General features: G+C 33.9%; 1 protein-coding gene across 3 annotated transcripts in view; it reads left to right on the top strand.

The window, feature by feature from the left end:
- The first annotated feature begins 7,024 nt into the window (after nt 1–7,024).
- The window catches only part of LOC127878002 (3-hydroxy-3-methylglutaryl-coenzyme A reductase-like), a 39,394-nt gene continuing 30,541 nt past the window's right edge, over nt 7,025–15,877 (top strand). The window contains exons 1-4 of one of the 3 annotated variants that reach the window (XM_052424357.1): nt 7,025–7,141; nt 9,438–9,623; nt 11,279–11,390; nt 12,929–13,016. In XM_052424357.1, the coding sequence (XP_052280317.1) occupies nt 7,121–7,141; nt 9,438–9,623; nt 11,279–11,390; nt 12,929–13,016 (407 nt within the window). In that variant the 5' untranslated portion in view covers nt 7,025–7,120. The other 2 variants (XM_052424358.1, XM_052424359.1) reach the window with 2 other exon arrangements.

A 15,877-nucleotide genomic window follows, 5' to 3' on the forward strand; every position in this document is an offset into this window, starting at 1 on the left:
TACCTGGTCGCTTTTTTGTTTAATGTACAAATATGTTGGGATAACTGATAGCATCATTCATGTTGTTAATAGTGATTCTTTAAATTTACAATTATAATAAAACATGTTTATTTATATATACTTGCGTTACCGAAGAGTGAACTATAAAGGTAACTTTTAGAGTGTTAGCAAGGTTTTACTATACGCGGGATGGAATCATTGCCACCTTAACGCTCGTGATATGTGCGTAAAATGTCGCAATGCAGCTTTTGTTGCCGTGGCAACTTCAAAAAATGGATGCAAACGGTGAGTACGACTTTTTTTTAACGTTTCCCGATGACATAGAGGCCTTAATTTAAAAATCGGGGGGAGCTATTCGATTTTTTGTGATATGGTATTTTGACAGTCATACATTCCTTATACAATTAGATTAGGGGCAATTTCAAAAAGTAAATTCCAATAAAGTAAAAGTTATCCAACATATTTTGCATTTGCTTAATTTTAAACATGATTGTCAGTGTGCTTGTACAATTGTGTAAAGAAAATTGTGGCTATATTTTTTATTTTATTCAAATTGCAATATGTACTAACAAACTAAACTGTTAAATATCAAACCATAAATATGTTGTTTTTTGGTTTTTTATACATGTAAATTAAATATTACCAACCTTTCATCTTTTGTTACATTATTGCCCTTACGTTTGTTCTTATAAAAGTTACTTCACATCAGCACCACAACAATATATTGCGACCACAAAAAATGCTTGAGACCACAACATTTACAAAACAACGGGTACAACGCCTTCTTTTCAGCAGATGTAACGATATTTATGTAGCCCAGGAGAGTTATTGAAAAAACGAACATAAAATGGGATTTTCTTTACAAAAATATAATAATATCGTAAATATATACGACCTGTTCATTGTCAACATCACATGAACCAACCTTTGTAAAATCCTTGAGGTTATGATTTCGGATTTTTCTCAAGATTTTGCCAGAAAAAATAAACGATATTAATATTCGTATCGAATAGCATTCCCAGATTTTTAAATTAAGGTCTGCATGTCTTCGGGAAACGTAAAAAACAAAATTGTACTCACTGTTTGCATCCATTTTTTGAAATTGCCACCACAATTGCTTTATTTATAATTGTATGTATTAAAGGCGATGTACATATGTTTAAGTCTAAATAAACTCTCTGTTCTGTTCTGTTATGGTCGCAATGATTCCACCCCGTGGTATAGCCATATAAGGATAACTTCCCCGCTACCTGTCGGCAATGTTTTTCAACAGACCGGAACCATTTTCGAACTCATCTAAGATATCATTAAAAACAAATACTCTGACCAAGAGTGTAAACAAGATTTTATTATAGTCATGTGCATATAAAGAAAAATGCCCCGCCCCCTGGTGGCCATGTTTATCAACCAAACTGAACCAGTTTGAGGTCGCCGTGGTGTAATGGATACGGTGACTGCCTAGCGACCCGGTGGTCACAGGTTCGATCCCCACAATAGGAGCGTTCTTTATATTCCCCCCCCCCAAAGACACCAAGTACTGGTTCTAGGCCCCCAAAAGGACTCGAGAGCGTTTCAATAAGCCTGAGGCTTTCGTTGCAATCGAGCTAAAATAAATAGGTTTAAACTAAACTGAACCATTGCCTCTAGAGTGTTAACAAGGATTTACTATGGCCATATAAGGAAAAATGCCCCGCCCCCTGGCGGCCATGTTTTTCAACAGACCAGAACCATTTTTGAACTCATCCAAGAAATCGTTCGAACAAATGTTCTGATCAAGTTTCATGATGTTTGGACTATAAATTTGACTTTTAAAGTGTTTACAAGTTTTTTACTATAGCCATACAAGGAATAATGCCCCGTCTCCTGACTGCCACGTTTTTCAACCAACTGGAACCAGTTTCGAACTCATTCAAGATATCATTGGGACAAATCATCTGACCAAGTTTCATGATGACCGGAAAATAAATGTTGTCTCTAGAGTATTAACATGGTTTTATAAAAGCCATATATAGCCAAATAAGGAAAATGCTTCGCCACCCGGCGGCCATGTTTTTCAAGCAACCGCAACAATTTTCGAAATCGTCCATGTAATCATTGGGACAAATCTTCTGACAAAGTTTCATAATAATCGGGCAATAAATGTGGCCTCTAGAGTGTAAAAAAAGGTTTTAGTCTAGCCATTTAAGGAAAAAATGCTTTGCCCCCTGGCGGCCATGTTTTTCAACCAACCTAAACCATAATCGAAGGCGTCCAAGATATCATCGGCAACAATGTTCTGACAAAATTTCATGCAGATCCAGGCCCGTAGTCAGGGTTTTGAAAAGGGGGTGCGATTTTTTCCATTGACGATTGTAATTGAGCCACGAAGTGGCGAAGCGGTAGGTATGGGAGGTGGTGTCACCCTCCTGCAATCGGAGGGTTTGGAGGTCCTCATTATAGAAAATTTTGAAAATAAAACGTACAATCCTGCATTCTACAGACTGAAGTTATAGAGCATTTTCATATGAATTTCACTTTCATTGACCATACTCAGTGACTGATCGACATGAATATGATATAACATACATGTATTCCCCACTACCGTTTTTCAATAACCACCTTTTTCGATCAGTCACGGAAATACATGATTTTATACGGTGTTCAGCCCGACACTAGTATGCAGGGTTGGCACCAATCGACCGCCCCCGGTTTTAACCGGCGGATTTTACCGGTTAAAACCGCCCGGTCAATACTCCCGAAGTGGTCATTACTGGTCAATACTGGTCGATTGAACTATACCCCCAATTTTGATTAATATTCCATGCTTAATTAAACAATATTGATAATATAAATTAAACAGACCAGTTGCCAATAATGTCTTAAGCTATTAATACCCACTATTTTATACCTGTTCATGCAATTTGTAGGACAATCTCTCAAAATTTTGCAAATAAGTCAAAGTTGGTCAATGGGATTTTTCTATTCGATTGAACTTTTTTTCAATTCTAATAAATTATGAATGTTCAGATAATTCTGTGCTTGATTCAACAAGAACCTGTCAATTACTGTGTATCAGTTGTTTCTCATGCCCACTGTCCCCACAGTCTTCTCACTGTCTTTTCACCTATACAGGTTGGGGCACCCAAAACAGATAATAGGGCCTTAAATGGCACCTTTTTTACACAAACCTTACTTGTCATGTGTTCTTGCCTAGATTTCTTTAAGTACTTTTTAAACAAAATAGTGAAAAACTATTTTATTTTCCATTGATATAAAAATAAAAAAACATAATAAGAAATAATTATTAAAAGAAATAAATAATTGAAAAGAAGAGTCTAGAGTAGACCCACAATTGGAAAACATAATTAATTTTTGTTGTTGGCAAAATTAAAAACTTGTATTGCTTATTCATTTGAAGACCAATTGAACTTTTAAATATGAAATGAAAAAACACCCTATTAATACAGAAAGGAGACAAGTTAGAAGTAACTATTAAATTAATAGCAAGTTATTTTCTGTGAGTAAAATGAAATAGCCTAAGGGCAGATTTGCTTCATTGTCAATATCAGAGACATAACACTGCATGCATTTTATTACCAATTAAGGCTTAGGGGCCAGATTTATGACCCTAGAAAACACAGCAGTTCTGTTTGTCCATCTGCATATCAAATAGATATATCAATAGATCAGTGAAATACTATGGTAACTACAATAGTAATAAAACTTTAGTAAAAGATGTGATACACTGAGATAAAGATATTGCCTTAGTCCTTATGTATTTGAAGCCGTTTCCATAAATAATAATGAAGTAATTTTTTTACAGCTTTAAAGATTTTTATGTACCCCACTATAGCAGTGGGGGACATATTGTTTTTGCCCTGTCTGTTGGTTGGTCTGTTCGTCTGTTGGTTGGTTGGTTGGTTTGCGCCAACTTTAACATTTGCAATAACTTTTGCAATATTGAAGATAGCAACTTGATATTTGGCATGCATATGTATCTCATGGAGCTGCACATTTTGAGCGGAAAAAGTTCAAGGTCATCCTTCAAGGTCAAAGGTCAAATATATGTGTCAAAATCGGTCATTTAATGTACACTTTTGCAGTATTTCAATATTCAAGATAGCAACTTGATATTTGGCATGCATGTGTATCTCATGGAGCTGCACATTTTGAGTGGTAAAAGGTCAAGGTCAAGGTCATCCTTCAAGGTCAGATGTCAAATATATGTGGCCAAAATCGCTCATTTTATGAGTACTTTTGCAATATTGAAGATAGCAACTTGATATTTGGCATGCATGTGTATCTCATGGAGCTGCACATTTTGAGTGGTGAAAGGTCAAGGTCATCCTTCAAGGTCAGAGTTCAAATATATGTGGCCCAAATCGCTTATTTTATTAATACTTTTGCAATATCAAAGATAGAAACTTGATATTTGGCATGCATGTGTATCTCATTGAGCTGCACATTTTGAGTGGTGAAAGGTCAAGGTCATCCTTCAAGGTCAAATATATGGGTCAAAATTGCTCATGTCACTTCTGCAATATTGAAGCTAGCAATTTTATATTTGAAATGCATGTGTATCTCATGGAGCTGCACATTTTGAGTGGTGAAGGGTCAAGGTCAAGGTCATCCTTCAAGGTCAAACATCATATAGGGGTCAAGGTCATCCTTCAAGGTTAAACATCATATAGGGGGACATTGTGTTTCACAAACACATCTTGTTTTAACAATAAAAAACTCAAAAGAAGTTTATCAATTACAGAATAATGATTGATTTAATAAAGAATAGCTTAAAGTCTTCCTTTGTGATGTTTAAATTCTACAATTTTCAATCGACCAGTATTGACCAATAATGACCAGTATTGACCGGTTTTAACCAGGTATTGACCGCCGGCCCGGTCAATACTCAATTGACCGGTCAATATGCCAACCATGCTAGTATGCGCGCACACACTTTGTTTACATATGCAACAACAAATTTATAGAATGTAAAATCAACAATCAAAACGGTATAAAATATCATTATTTATTGGAATCTTAAAATCTTGATAAAATTGCATGGTGTACTTTACCATTCCAAAATTCTACCATTCAAAAATCAAGCAAATTTAAAGGAATTATTTGACTTTCTTTCAAAACGATTGTTTTTTCTGCTACTATGGATAGTACCAATGACCTAACATTGCTCTCAACGTGCTTATATAGTGTATTGTACATTAAACACTGATCAAAGTGATATTATGGTTATCTAACAGTATATAGGTGTCTATCGCAACCGTTGTTTATTTTTGGTGTGTTCACTTCATATACACTTATATTTGTTAATGCAGCATCAACATACTAAAATTGAATAATAAAAAAAATAAACATACTTAAACAATATCCCGGAAAGAGAAAACTAATCCATTTGAATATCAACCGTACTTTCGTTATGACAACTGAAGACAGAAATGATTCGATGTACGATGTGAGTCTAAATGTAGTTTTCATGAAGATTCGTTCATACGACACAAAGACACATTTTTGTTTTACGGATCATCTCGGCTTACAAAACTGGACGAGTCATGTAAAATATCGAATATAATATTTTTTTTTATAAAAAACTGGTAGCCAGATGAGTTGTAGATAATTGGTCAGTTATCACATTTTAACTAATTCTTTTGACCTGTTAATTCTTTTCAGCTCAATTCAACAGTGAAAAATGCCCATTATATCACTTTAACAAAACTAGGTTTCTCTAATATGCATCAATACTAAACAGAAATCAACATGGTATAACTGGTTACTTAAAAAAAGTTTTTTTAACAAATTAGTTATCTTTTTCTAAACGAATTTCAGAAACATATAACAATTAGGTCTTCATTAAGACCCTATAACCACAAACTTCTGGCCCTATGGTCTCTTATAAAAATTAGTTATCAATTGAAATGCTATATTTAACCTATGGATAACCCATTAAAGGGATCTTTTCACGCTTTGGTAAATTGACAAAATTGAAAAAAGTTGTTTCAGATTCGCAAATTTTCGTTTTAGGTATGATATTTGTGAGGAAACAGTAATACTGAACATTAACCATGCTCTTATATAGCCATTATATGCATCTTTTGACGATTTGAAAACCTAAAAATTATAAAGCGTTGCAACGCGAAACGATTGAATAATTTGGAGAGTTCTGTTTGTGTCGTTAAATTTTGTGAAACTACGAAGATTGCTTATATAAGGTATAAAATACACCAAGCATGTATACTTGGCGGAATAGCTCAGTTTTTACTTCAGGACTCTGGCAGGACTCCAGGGGTCACTGGTTCGAAACCTGCTCCGGGCAATGTTCCTTTCCTTTTTTAAATTTTATTCTTGATTTTTTACTGGAGCTTTTACGATCCAATGTTTACATTTATCAATATATAGCATTTAATGAATAAGTTAAAAAATGCCAAAATCTGTGAAAAGGCCCCTTTAAGCTAAAAGCTTATTGCCAATGGGGTCCATTAAAAGTACGCGAAAAAAAAGATCAAGTTGTTATATGATCTAACTTACACACATATACTTTGGTGTTTGATTGAGAGAAAACATATGAATAAACTAGCGTTTTGTCTCAATCCGACAACTAAACCAATGTTAACAAAAGATGAAAAACATTACCAAACATGAGGCTTAACTAAATACAGATTATTGCAAATATGGAAACATTTCAATTCAAATAGTTTATACATCAAAATAAATGCCTCAAGCCTTTTAAAAACGCGCACCCGCATCCCTTAGTTCTGTAAATCGAAATATTAAGTAAAACGTACACTCGTGAACCGCTTAGACTCCTCCCATTTCATCTGATTTTTTATGAATATTCAACACATGACGTAAAATAGTTCACGGGATCAATGTTTAAATTAGCAGTTTATACACTTACAGTGCATTCGGAATACACGTTTTTGTTTGCTTCGAATAAACAAAATCAACAATTCCATTTTAACCCATCGTTGAAGAAAGTCCAGAGTAACGCAATACTACATATCGATAAAAAGAAAAGTTTCACGTCGATAAAAATAGCACAGTGTTTAATTATTTCCGTTCGTGCAGCTCTGCATGAAAAACAACAACACAGGCACGAATAAAATGACTTTCAGTAATAAAGCCTCATACAATGCAGAGACTACTTATTAAAGTGGGATATTTAATTGTTTAAATTAACATCTAATGCTCTTGATGAAACAATATTGTAATTATAGATTCGCATGTCCGGGTCCAATGTCAATGTCGATACAGGCAAATATGACGAAAACTGTTTCTTGTGTTGCACATTTGAATTATTATTGATATTTTAACACAATAGGAAATGTAAGTAGCAATGTTATTATATTTTTTTTCCCTATAATTAATTAATTCATTGTGGATTGTGGTCCATGATTGAATTAAAAGTATAAATGTTTGTGACATGTTATTTCGGATAAAATGTTCGGATATTTTAGGTTGTGTAACAGCATCAGGGTCAAATAACGTCTTGATATCTTTATAAGACGTAGAGTTAAAAGATAAACATATGGATTTTGTTATGTTTTGTTTGCGACCAACACAAGTGAGGGATAGTGTGTGAGAAGGGCTTATTTTGCGCTTGATGAAAAATGACTTTTTTTAGATTTAAGTATTTTTAGATCGGATTTTTAGATGCATGGCTTGTTTCTATTTTTAGATATAGGAGGTTTTGGGGATTCCGATAATAATGTCACGTTTGCGCATGCTCAAATTTTGGCCCTCAAAACTGCGGCCATTCTGCTATTGTTTGCATTGATGAAGCGCATCGTGATAAGGTTACAAACATATTCGCGACCCTTTTGAAGAACAAAAAATACTCAGAAATTGAAATTCTTTCAGATTAAATTGAATGAATGAACGAAAACAAATAAGGACGAAAACAAACAACAAATTGATTGATTTTATGAAATCAACATATAGAAACTGATTTGAACCTATTTGTCTGTAAAAACTTACCTTGTTACAGATTAACTAAATCCTCTTGATAAATGTTAATGTTTTTTATTTAATTGTTCACACCAATTTTGACACTCTTTGTTTCAGCATTTTAACCCAATGTTTAATTGCCCCTTTCTTTATCACAAACCAATTATCTCGATATGATCTGATACTGGCCAGACAATTACTAAGAAAACAGTGTGTCATAAACCCAGGGACCTATACTTGTATGACTCTGTATGGGGTCTCTGTATGGGGTCTCTGCATAAACCACATGTGTCTGGTCATTAAACACAATTTATGATACCTCCATGTCATCTCTCTGCATATTAAGTCAAAAACTTACAAGTTGCTTTAATAAAATATTTGAACATATTTAAAAATAGACATTTGTCCGAAATGGATTAACAGCTAGGAACTATTAAGTATATATATTAGCCAGTTTAAACATAATAATAAAGTGTTTACTTACTATACATTTAAAATATGGTACACATTTACTGCTACACAATTAACGTATTTAATGGGTACCTGCAAATGTAAACTCTGCTATAATGTGTAAAGATCGTGCGTTACTGCAGTGTTCGAAACATCATAATGAAAAGTTAACAAGCAATCATGTTTGGTCATTATAGGGATATAAAATACTTGCGTTAAAAAATTAAATGTGTAGATTAATGGTATCAAAAAATGCTAGATTTGTATCGCTCATTATCACTACAGACGAGTTTTCAATATACGTGTACATGCAAAGACAGTTCAATTTGCAAAATATGCAGGTGTTTTTTCAGTTTGAATGCTTAAATTTATTAATATTTTCATTCAATGTTGACGAAACGAAAATTAATTCAATGTAAAAGAAAATTAAAAATACATTTCAAGATTAAAATTTATTGAGCTATGTTAGGGCTTTGTTTTATAACTGATTCAATGCACCCCTTACACTAAATTTCAATCGCGGATGAAAAATAACACTATCGCATCCACACCACTTATAATAATATTCAAAATATTATGTTTTATTATTTTTGAAATATCATTTATTAAATTCTTATTTAAAAAAAGAATATGAGTATTTAAAGTTTTGTTTTGTGAAATTGTAAGTATTAAGTCTTCCGTCGACCTTTACTCTGATACAATGGGCCGCGATCAAGAAGTTGACGGCCAATCTATTTTTAGTAACGTAAAAGCCCTTTTGTGACGTCACACAAAAACCTCCTATAGTAATACTTGGAATTTTTTTGCAGGAAAATGTCATTTTTAATAAATGAAATTGAAATATTTATTTAAGTTTTTCTTCTTAATTTGTAAATACCATGGCAAGTTAAAAGTTTAAATTAATGAATGAAATCTGAATACTGTTAAAACATGTTTTTTCTGCAGATTAATAACGATGTAATAAAATAAACAGATTAACTGTTTAAATGTATTTGATAAAAAATAAAATATTCTTACCAAAATCATAATGAGTTTTGCCATTATTTCTTTAGATTGTCAAAGCCATCACAATGTTACAAAGATTATTCCGTGCCCATGGAGAGTTCTGTGCCTCTCATCCTCTGGAAATTGTGATGGCGGCACTAACAATCATAATCAGTCTGATGTCTATGGGGTCAGTGTTTGCAGTGGATAAGGACAGAGTGTGTGGTTGGAACTATGAATGCGCTAAAGCTCAGGTGAGTTTTTAATCAAGGTCTAAAACTCAGCCCTGTTTTGCGGCATAAATATTATAATTTTTAATCAATGTTGTCATTAAATTTTCCCAGCAATTTGATCATTATTTGGTTTTTGTTAAAATCCCACTCAAGTACAGTAAATTTTCATCTAACACAGTTTATATATAATCTTATTTTTAGTAATCATCAGTACTTGATCACTCCATTTTATAGATAAAAAAAAGGATGAAACACAGTTCAAGGTTCTGTTGTGAAAACCCCCCACAATTTTGCCATCTGAAGTGCCTATCTTTCTATCAAAGGTGAAAAGCAATGATAGTTTTAGTGTTATTTAGACTTTTCTGTCTCATTCTTCTATAGTTGTAAAGACATGATATATCGTCTACGGAATGTAATAAGTCATACAACTGACATTTTTATGCATGTTTTTTTGTTTATTAGGTAACACACATCAGCTTTTAAAATATGAAGAAAATGTTTTTGGTAAAAAGTAATGAAACTGACATTTTTTTAAATTGTCAGGAGAATAAAAAACTGTTTTATTAAAATAATTAACATTTTTCAGTATTCGAACCTTCTGATTACCAGTATTATTATAATAAAATTTGAAAACCGAAACAAAACTCCAAATTGAGATGTCATTTTTAAAACAATAAATAATGAAGAAAGGAGCAGTTACCATTAATTTAACGCTGTAATTTTTTTAATGCAAAAATAATGTACGTCCTCATGAAGCATTTTAGGAAATATGTCCTCCAGAATTATTTGAGTCACGTTCTGAGAAAACTGGGCATAATGCATGTGCGTAAAGTGTTTTCTCAGATTAGCCTGTGCAGTCCACACAGGCTAAACAGGGACAACACTTTCCGCCTAAATTGGATTTTTGCTTCATTTTAACGAAAAAATGTCATAAAAGCAGAAAGTGTCGTCCCTGATTGGCCTGTATGGACTGCACAGGCTAATCTGGGACGACACTTTACGCACATTCATTTAACCCCCTTTTAACAGAACACGGCCCATTTTTAAATTGCCAGTTACGCAAGTTAATTTCATTTAAAAGAGGATATACATGTATAGTCAGGCTGGTGAAATTATGCCATAATATGACATAATTATGATGTTAGAAATGTTCAAAGCTGTTCCTTTTTGCATCATTCAACCCATCAATTCATTGATATTCTTGATTTAAAACTAAATAGATGTTTCTTTAAATGTGCACTATTAACATGCGTTAAATGTTACATGAACACAGATTTTGTTACTCATTTTTATATCAATTTCATCATCCTTTACAATGAGTTTTTAAGTAACATTACTTGGTACTACTTTATTATTGTTCATTTTTATGTCCCCCACCACTATAGTGGGGGACATATTATTTTTGCCCTGTCTGTTGGTTGGTTGGTTGGTTGGTTTGTTTGTTTGTTTGTTTGTTTGTTTGCTCCAACTTTAACATTTTGCCATAACTTTTGCAATATTGAAGATAGCAACTTCATATTTGGCATGCATGTGTATCACATGGAGCAGCACATTTTGAGTGGTGAAAGGTCAAGGTCATCTTTCAAGGTCAAAGGTCTAATATATAGCTTCAAAGCTGCGCAATAGAGGACATAGAGTTTCTGACAAACACATATCTTGTTGTTTTTAAATTTCAGACACAGAAAAAATCTGATGTAATTTTGCTGTCCTTTGCCAGATGTGTGGCTCTCGTGTACATCTATATGCAATTCAGAAATCTAAGACGGGTTGGATCAAAGCATTTGCTAGGTATATTTTGTTCAAAATGTTTTATTAAGAAAGATGACATGTTTTTTGGTATGTCGTATTATGTACATGAAATGATTTGTACAAACATTTTTTGAAAACAACCTGCAATTTTTATAATACCTGGTATTTCTTCTCCAGAAAGTACATAAGAATTTATGTTTAAAATTTATATCGACCATGCCATCAAATATTATTGTGGTGTTGTTATTTTGTGTGTTCAATATTTGCTATAGGCTGTGACACAAGTTGTCATTTTAAAGTTAATTTTAATCACATCTTGGAAAAAGTGGGCTAAACGCATGTATGTCAAGTGCCATACAGGAATTATCAGGGACAACACTGTTCACTTTTATAGTATCAGTGCTCCAGCTAGGTCTAATTGGAAGGGCGCCCAACCTTCCCTTTCGACGCCCAGCCCTGCCCTTCAGAGACCCCGCCCTGCCCTTTTATTTACATAAAAAAAATACTTTTTTTTTGACCTATGATAATTAATTTATAAATCTCTTGTTATATTGTAATTTATTTTTTCCTCATTGTGTATATTTCATTTGAATGGCTTATTAATAATGAGAATAATATATTCTAACAATTTTTAATGACATATAAATTAATATACAACAGGGAGCATTCCAGATACGCATGCGCACTCGGAAGTGCCCTTTTGATAAAAACTGCGAGTCAAAACTGCCCTTTTGACAAAAAAGCCTCCCGTGCCCTTTAAAAATCCTAGCTGGAGCACTGAGTATTGTTCATTTAAAGGAACCCTCTTCTTATCGAGAATCAAGTTTAGGCTTATAGTCTCCTCCCGGATAAGCAGTACAGACTGCACAGGCTAATTCTGGCCGACACTATGCACATGCGTTAAGCCCCGTTTTCCCAGAATGAGGCTCAGTATATTAATCAATTATCAATGAGACATTTTGTTGGAAAGCAATATTTCAACAGTTTTAAGAGACTTGTTCACATAATAACTATGTTTCCTGAAGTTTGTAAGTAAATTCATTATTTTATTGATTATATTTAAAGATGTTTTAAAGTTGATTTTAAGCTCGGCTGTTTTCGGAGAAAACCCGAGGTATTGTCATAGCCAGCTCGTTTTTCGCCGTAGGTGTTGTGCTTAAACCATATCAACAAATCAGTTCGTATTTGGATGGAGGATTAGCCAGTAGAATGTTCATTTGGTATTGTGAATTTTCACTTGTTCTGCAACCCTTCAAAATAACCAACAACAAAGTCAACATGTATTATCAATGTATATAACTTATAATCTCCAAAATGATGTCATGTGATTTTTTTCATTCAATCCAAAAATGTCCAATATAGAGCTTAAAATATTTTTATACAAAAACCTGATTACTATTTAATATATTAAAAATGCTTGTATTACATGGGAAACATTATCTAATGATTATTTTTTTATATAGTTTAAGTATGTTTTTTATTATTATCTTTAGAATGAATAGCTTTGTTTTACATGTTACATGTAATCTTCAGTTTTATGAAACAAAGTTTGCAAGGAATGTATATTTTCATTACAGGAATATCCGGTGTATTCACCATCTTCTCCAGTTTTGTTTTCTGCATTGCGTTTGTGAAGATGTTTGGCAATACAATATCAGGACTTTAGTAAGTAAAATGTTTGTTTTTAAAGATTATTTAAGGTCGCCCTACCTCAAAGGTCAAGGTCACTCTTAAAGTTTAAAGGTCATATTTTGCCAGACAAAAGCTTGAAAATTCTTGTTTCAATTACAACGTTGCAATATATTGAGGAATTTTGAAATAATTTGGCTCAAAAGCAAACCATCATATTAACAATCTGTTGCGGCTCTCTCTATCTCTAAGGGAAAGGCTTTATGTATTGGTCAAAGTCTAATTTGTCCATAAAACAGCAAGATAATTCCAGATCTCCAAAATATTTTACATACACTCAATGAGGTAAATTTGGATTAATGTATTGCACTTTAATATGTTTGAAGGTTGCTTAAATGCAAAATGCTTAGTATTGCAGTTGGGCAAGTCAGGTCAAGCCTGAAGGTCATAGTCAATGTAACTAAAAATAGAAGATGTTTTTAGTGAATAACTTGAGTGAGGATGATCACACACTTAAATTTTGTGTGTAGTTTACTTACATGCAGACCTAGCACGGTCTGACCTAGTACATTGAGGACCAGTCCGGTGAAGGATAATGCAATTTTTACTTACAAGAGATAGCTTAGCATTACATTTTGCAATGACTTCAGAACAGTTATTATCAAGTTACTGTGACTTAAAATAGAAAATCTGTTTTGCTGAACAAGTTGAGTTTTAATGATGATATTGAACTGCTATTTCTCGTGTAGGTATCGGACATGCAGCCTTAGCCTGGGTTTTCATAACTATTGGAAATAAATTACATGTAGTAATTAGATGTTTTTTGTAGTGTTGCCTTGTTTTTGTTGCTGCCAAATTTAAATTAAACAAAAACATTGATTGAAATAAGCATAAGCCTTCTATATGGGCATGTACTATTTTAATGTAATAACATATGGGTCGTGCTATGTGAAAAGGGGGTTTAATGCATGTCTGTAAAGTGCCGTCCCAGGCTAATCAGGGATGACACTTTCCGCTTGAACTGTTTTTTTACTAAGAAGAGACTTTCTTTAAACGAAAAATATAAAAGTGGAAAGTGTTGTCCCTAATTAATCTGGGACAACACTTTATGCACATACATTAAACCCCCTTTTCACAGAGCATGGCTCATATTTGAACCTCTGCCATGGCGTAGTAGATACAGTGTCTGCCTAGAGATCAGGAGGTCACAGGTTCGAAGCCCGATATTTGGAGTGTTCTTTAGACCTCCCCCAAAGACACCAAGTACTAGTTCTGATCCTAGGAAAAGGACTCAAGGGTGCTTCAAATAAGTCTAGGTTTTGATGCAATCAAGCTTAAATAAATAGGTTAAAAAAATGGCCATAACGAAGATCAGGGATGGTGTACTGGAATAACCATGGATTTCTGTTTGTTTAATGGTCTGTATGTAGACGCAATCTTGTCCACAGAAATTCTCCTTAACTTGTTTATGTACCATAATTAAATAATGTTCTTATTGATATGGACTGATGTATCAGCATAAGCCTTTTTTATATTAGCCCCTTTTTAAAAAAACAGGACGTATTATAGTTTCACCTTGGCGGCGGGTGGGCAGGCAGGCGGCGTCCACAGCAGTTTCCGCTCTCTAATTCAAATAGTTTTTATCCGATCTTTACCAAACTTGGTCAGAAGTTGTATCTAGACAATATCTAGGTCAATTTCGAATATGGGTCATGCCGGGTCAAAAACTAGGTCACAGGGTCACTTAGTGCATTTCAAGCATTTAGCATGGTGTCCGCTCTCTAATTGAAGTAGTTTTCATCCGATCTTCACCAAACTTGGTCAGAAGTAGTATCTAGTCAATATTTAGGTCAAGTTCGAATATGGGTCATGGCGGGTCAAAAACTAGGTCACAGGGTCACTTAAACCATTTCAAGCATTGAGCATGGTGTCCACTCTCTAATTGAAGTAGTTTTCATCCGATCTTCACCAAATTTAGTCAGAAGTTGTGTCTAGACAATATCTACATGTTGGTCAAGTTCAAATATCGGTCATGCCAGGTTAAAAACTAGGTCAAGAGGTCACTTAGTGCATTTCAAGCATTAAGCATGGTGTCCGCTCTCTAATTGTAGTAGTTTTCATCAGATCTTCATCAACTTTGGTCAGAAGTTGTGTCTAGATGATATGTAGGTCAAGTGCAAATATTGGTCATGGTAAAGTTATCAAGTTGTCCAAAGCCTTAAAATGGGCGTATCTTGTGACAGTTTGGCACTCTTGTTGTTCATGCATTTTAAAAAAACTTAAGTTTGGCTTATTTTTAGCTCACCTGATCACAACATGCTCAATGGTGAGCTTTTGTGATCACCTTTTGTCCGTCATCAGTCGTGCGCTGTCAACATTTGCCGTGTTAACACTCTTGTGGCCTCATTTATTGTCCAATCATTATCAAACTTGGTCAGAAGATTTGTCCCAATGATATCTTGAACAGGTTCAAAAATGGTTCCTGTTGGTTGAAAAACATGGCCGCCTGGGGATGGGGCATTTTTTCTTATATTGCTGTATATTGCTTATTGCTGTAGAAAAGCCTTGTTAACACTCTAGTGGCCACATTTATTGTCATATCTTCATGAAACTTGGTCAGAAAATTTGTCCCAATGATATCTTGGATAAGTTGAAAAACATGGCCACCAGGGGGCAGGGCATTTTTACTTATATGTCTATGGTATATATTGCTTCAGTAAAACCTTGTTAACGCTCTTCAGGCCACATTTATTATCTGATCTTCATGATACTTGGTCAGGAGATTTTGGTCAGGAGATTTTTCCCAATGATATCTTGGATGAGGTCGTAAATGGTTCCAGTTTGTTGACAAATATGGCCGCCAGGAGGCGGGGCATTCATCCTTATATGTTTATATT

Source organism: Dreissena polymorpha, chromosome 4 (assembly GCF_020536995.1).
Source record: "Dreissena polymorpha isolate Duluth1 chromosome 4, UMN_Dpol_1.0, whole genome shotgun sequence".
Taxonomy (NCBI): domain Eukaryota; kingdom Metazoa; phylum Mollusca; class Bivalvia; order Myida; family Dreissenidae; genus Dreissena; species Dreissena polymorpha.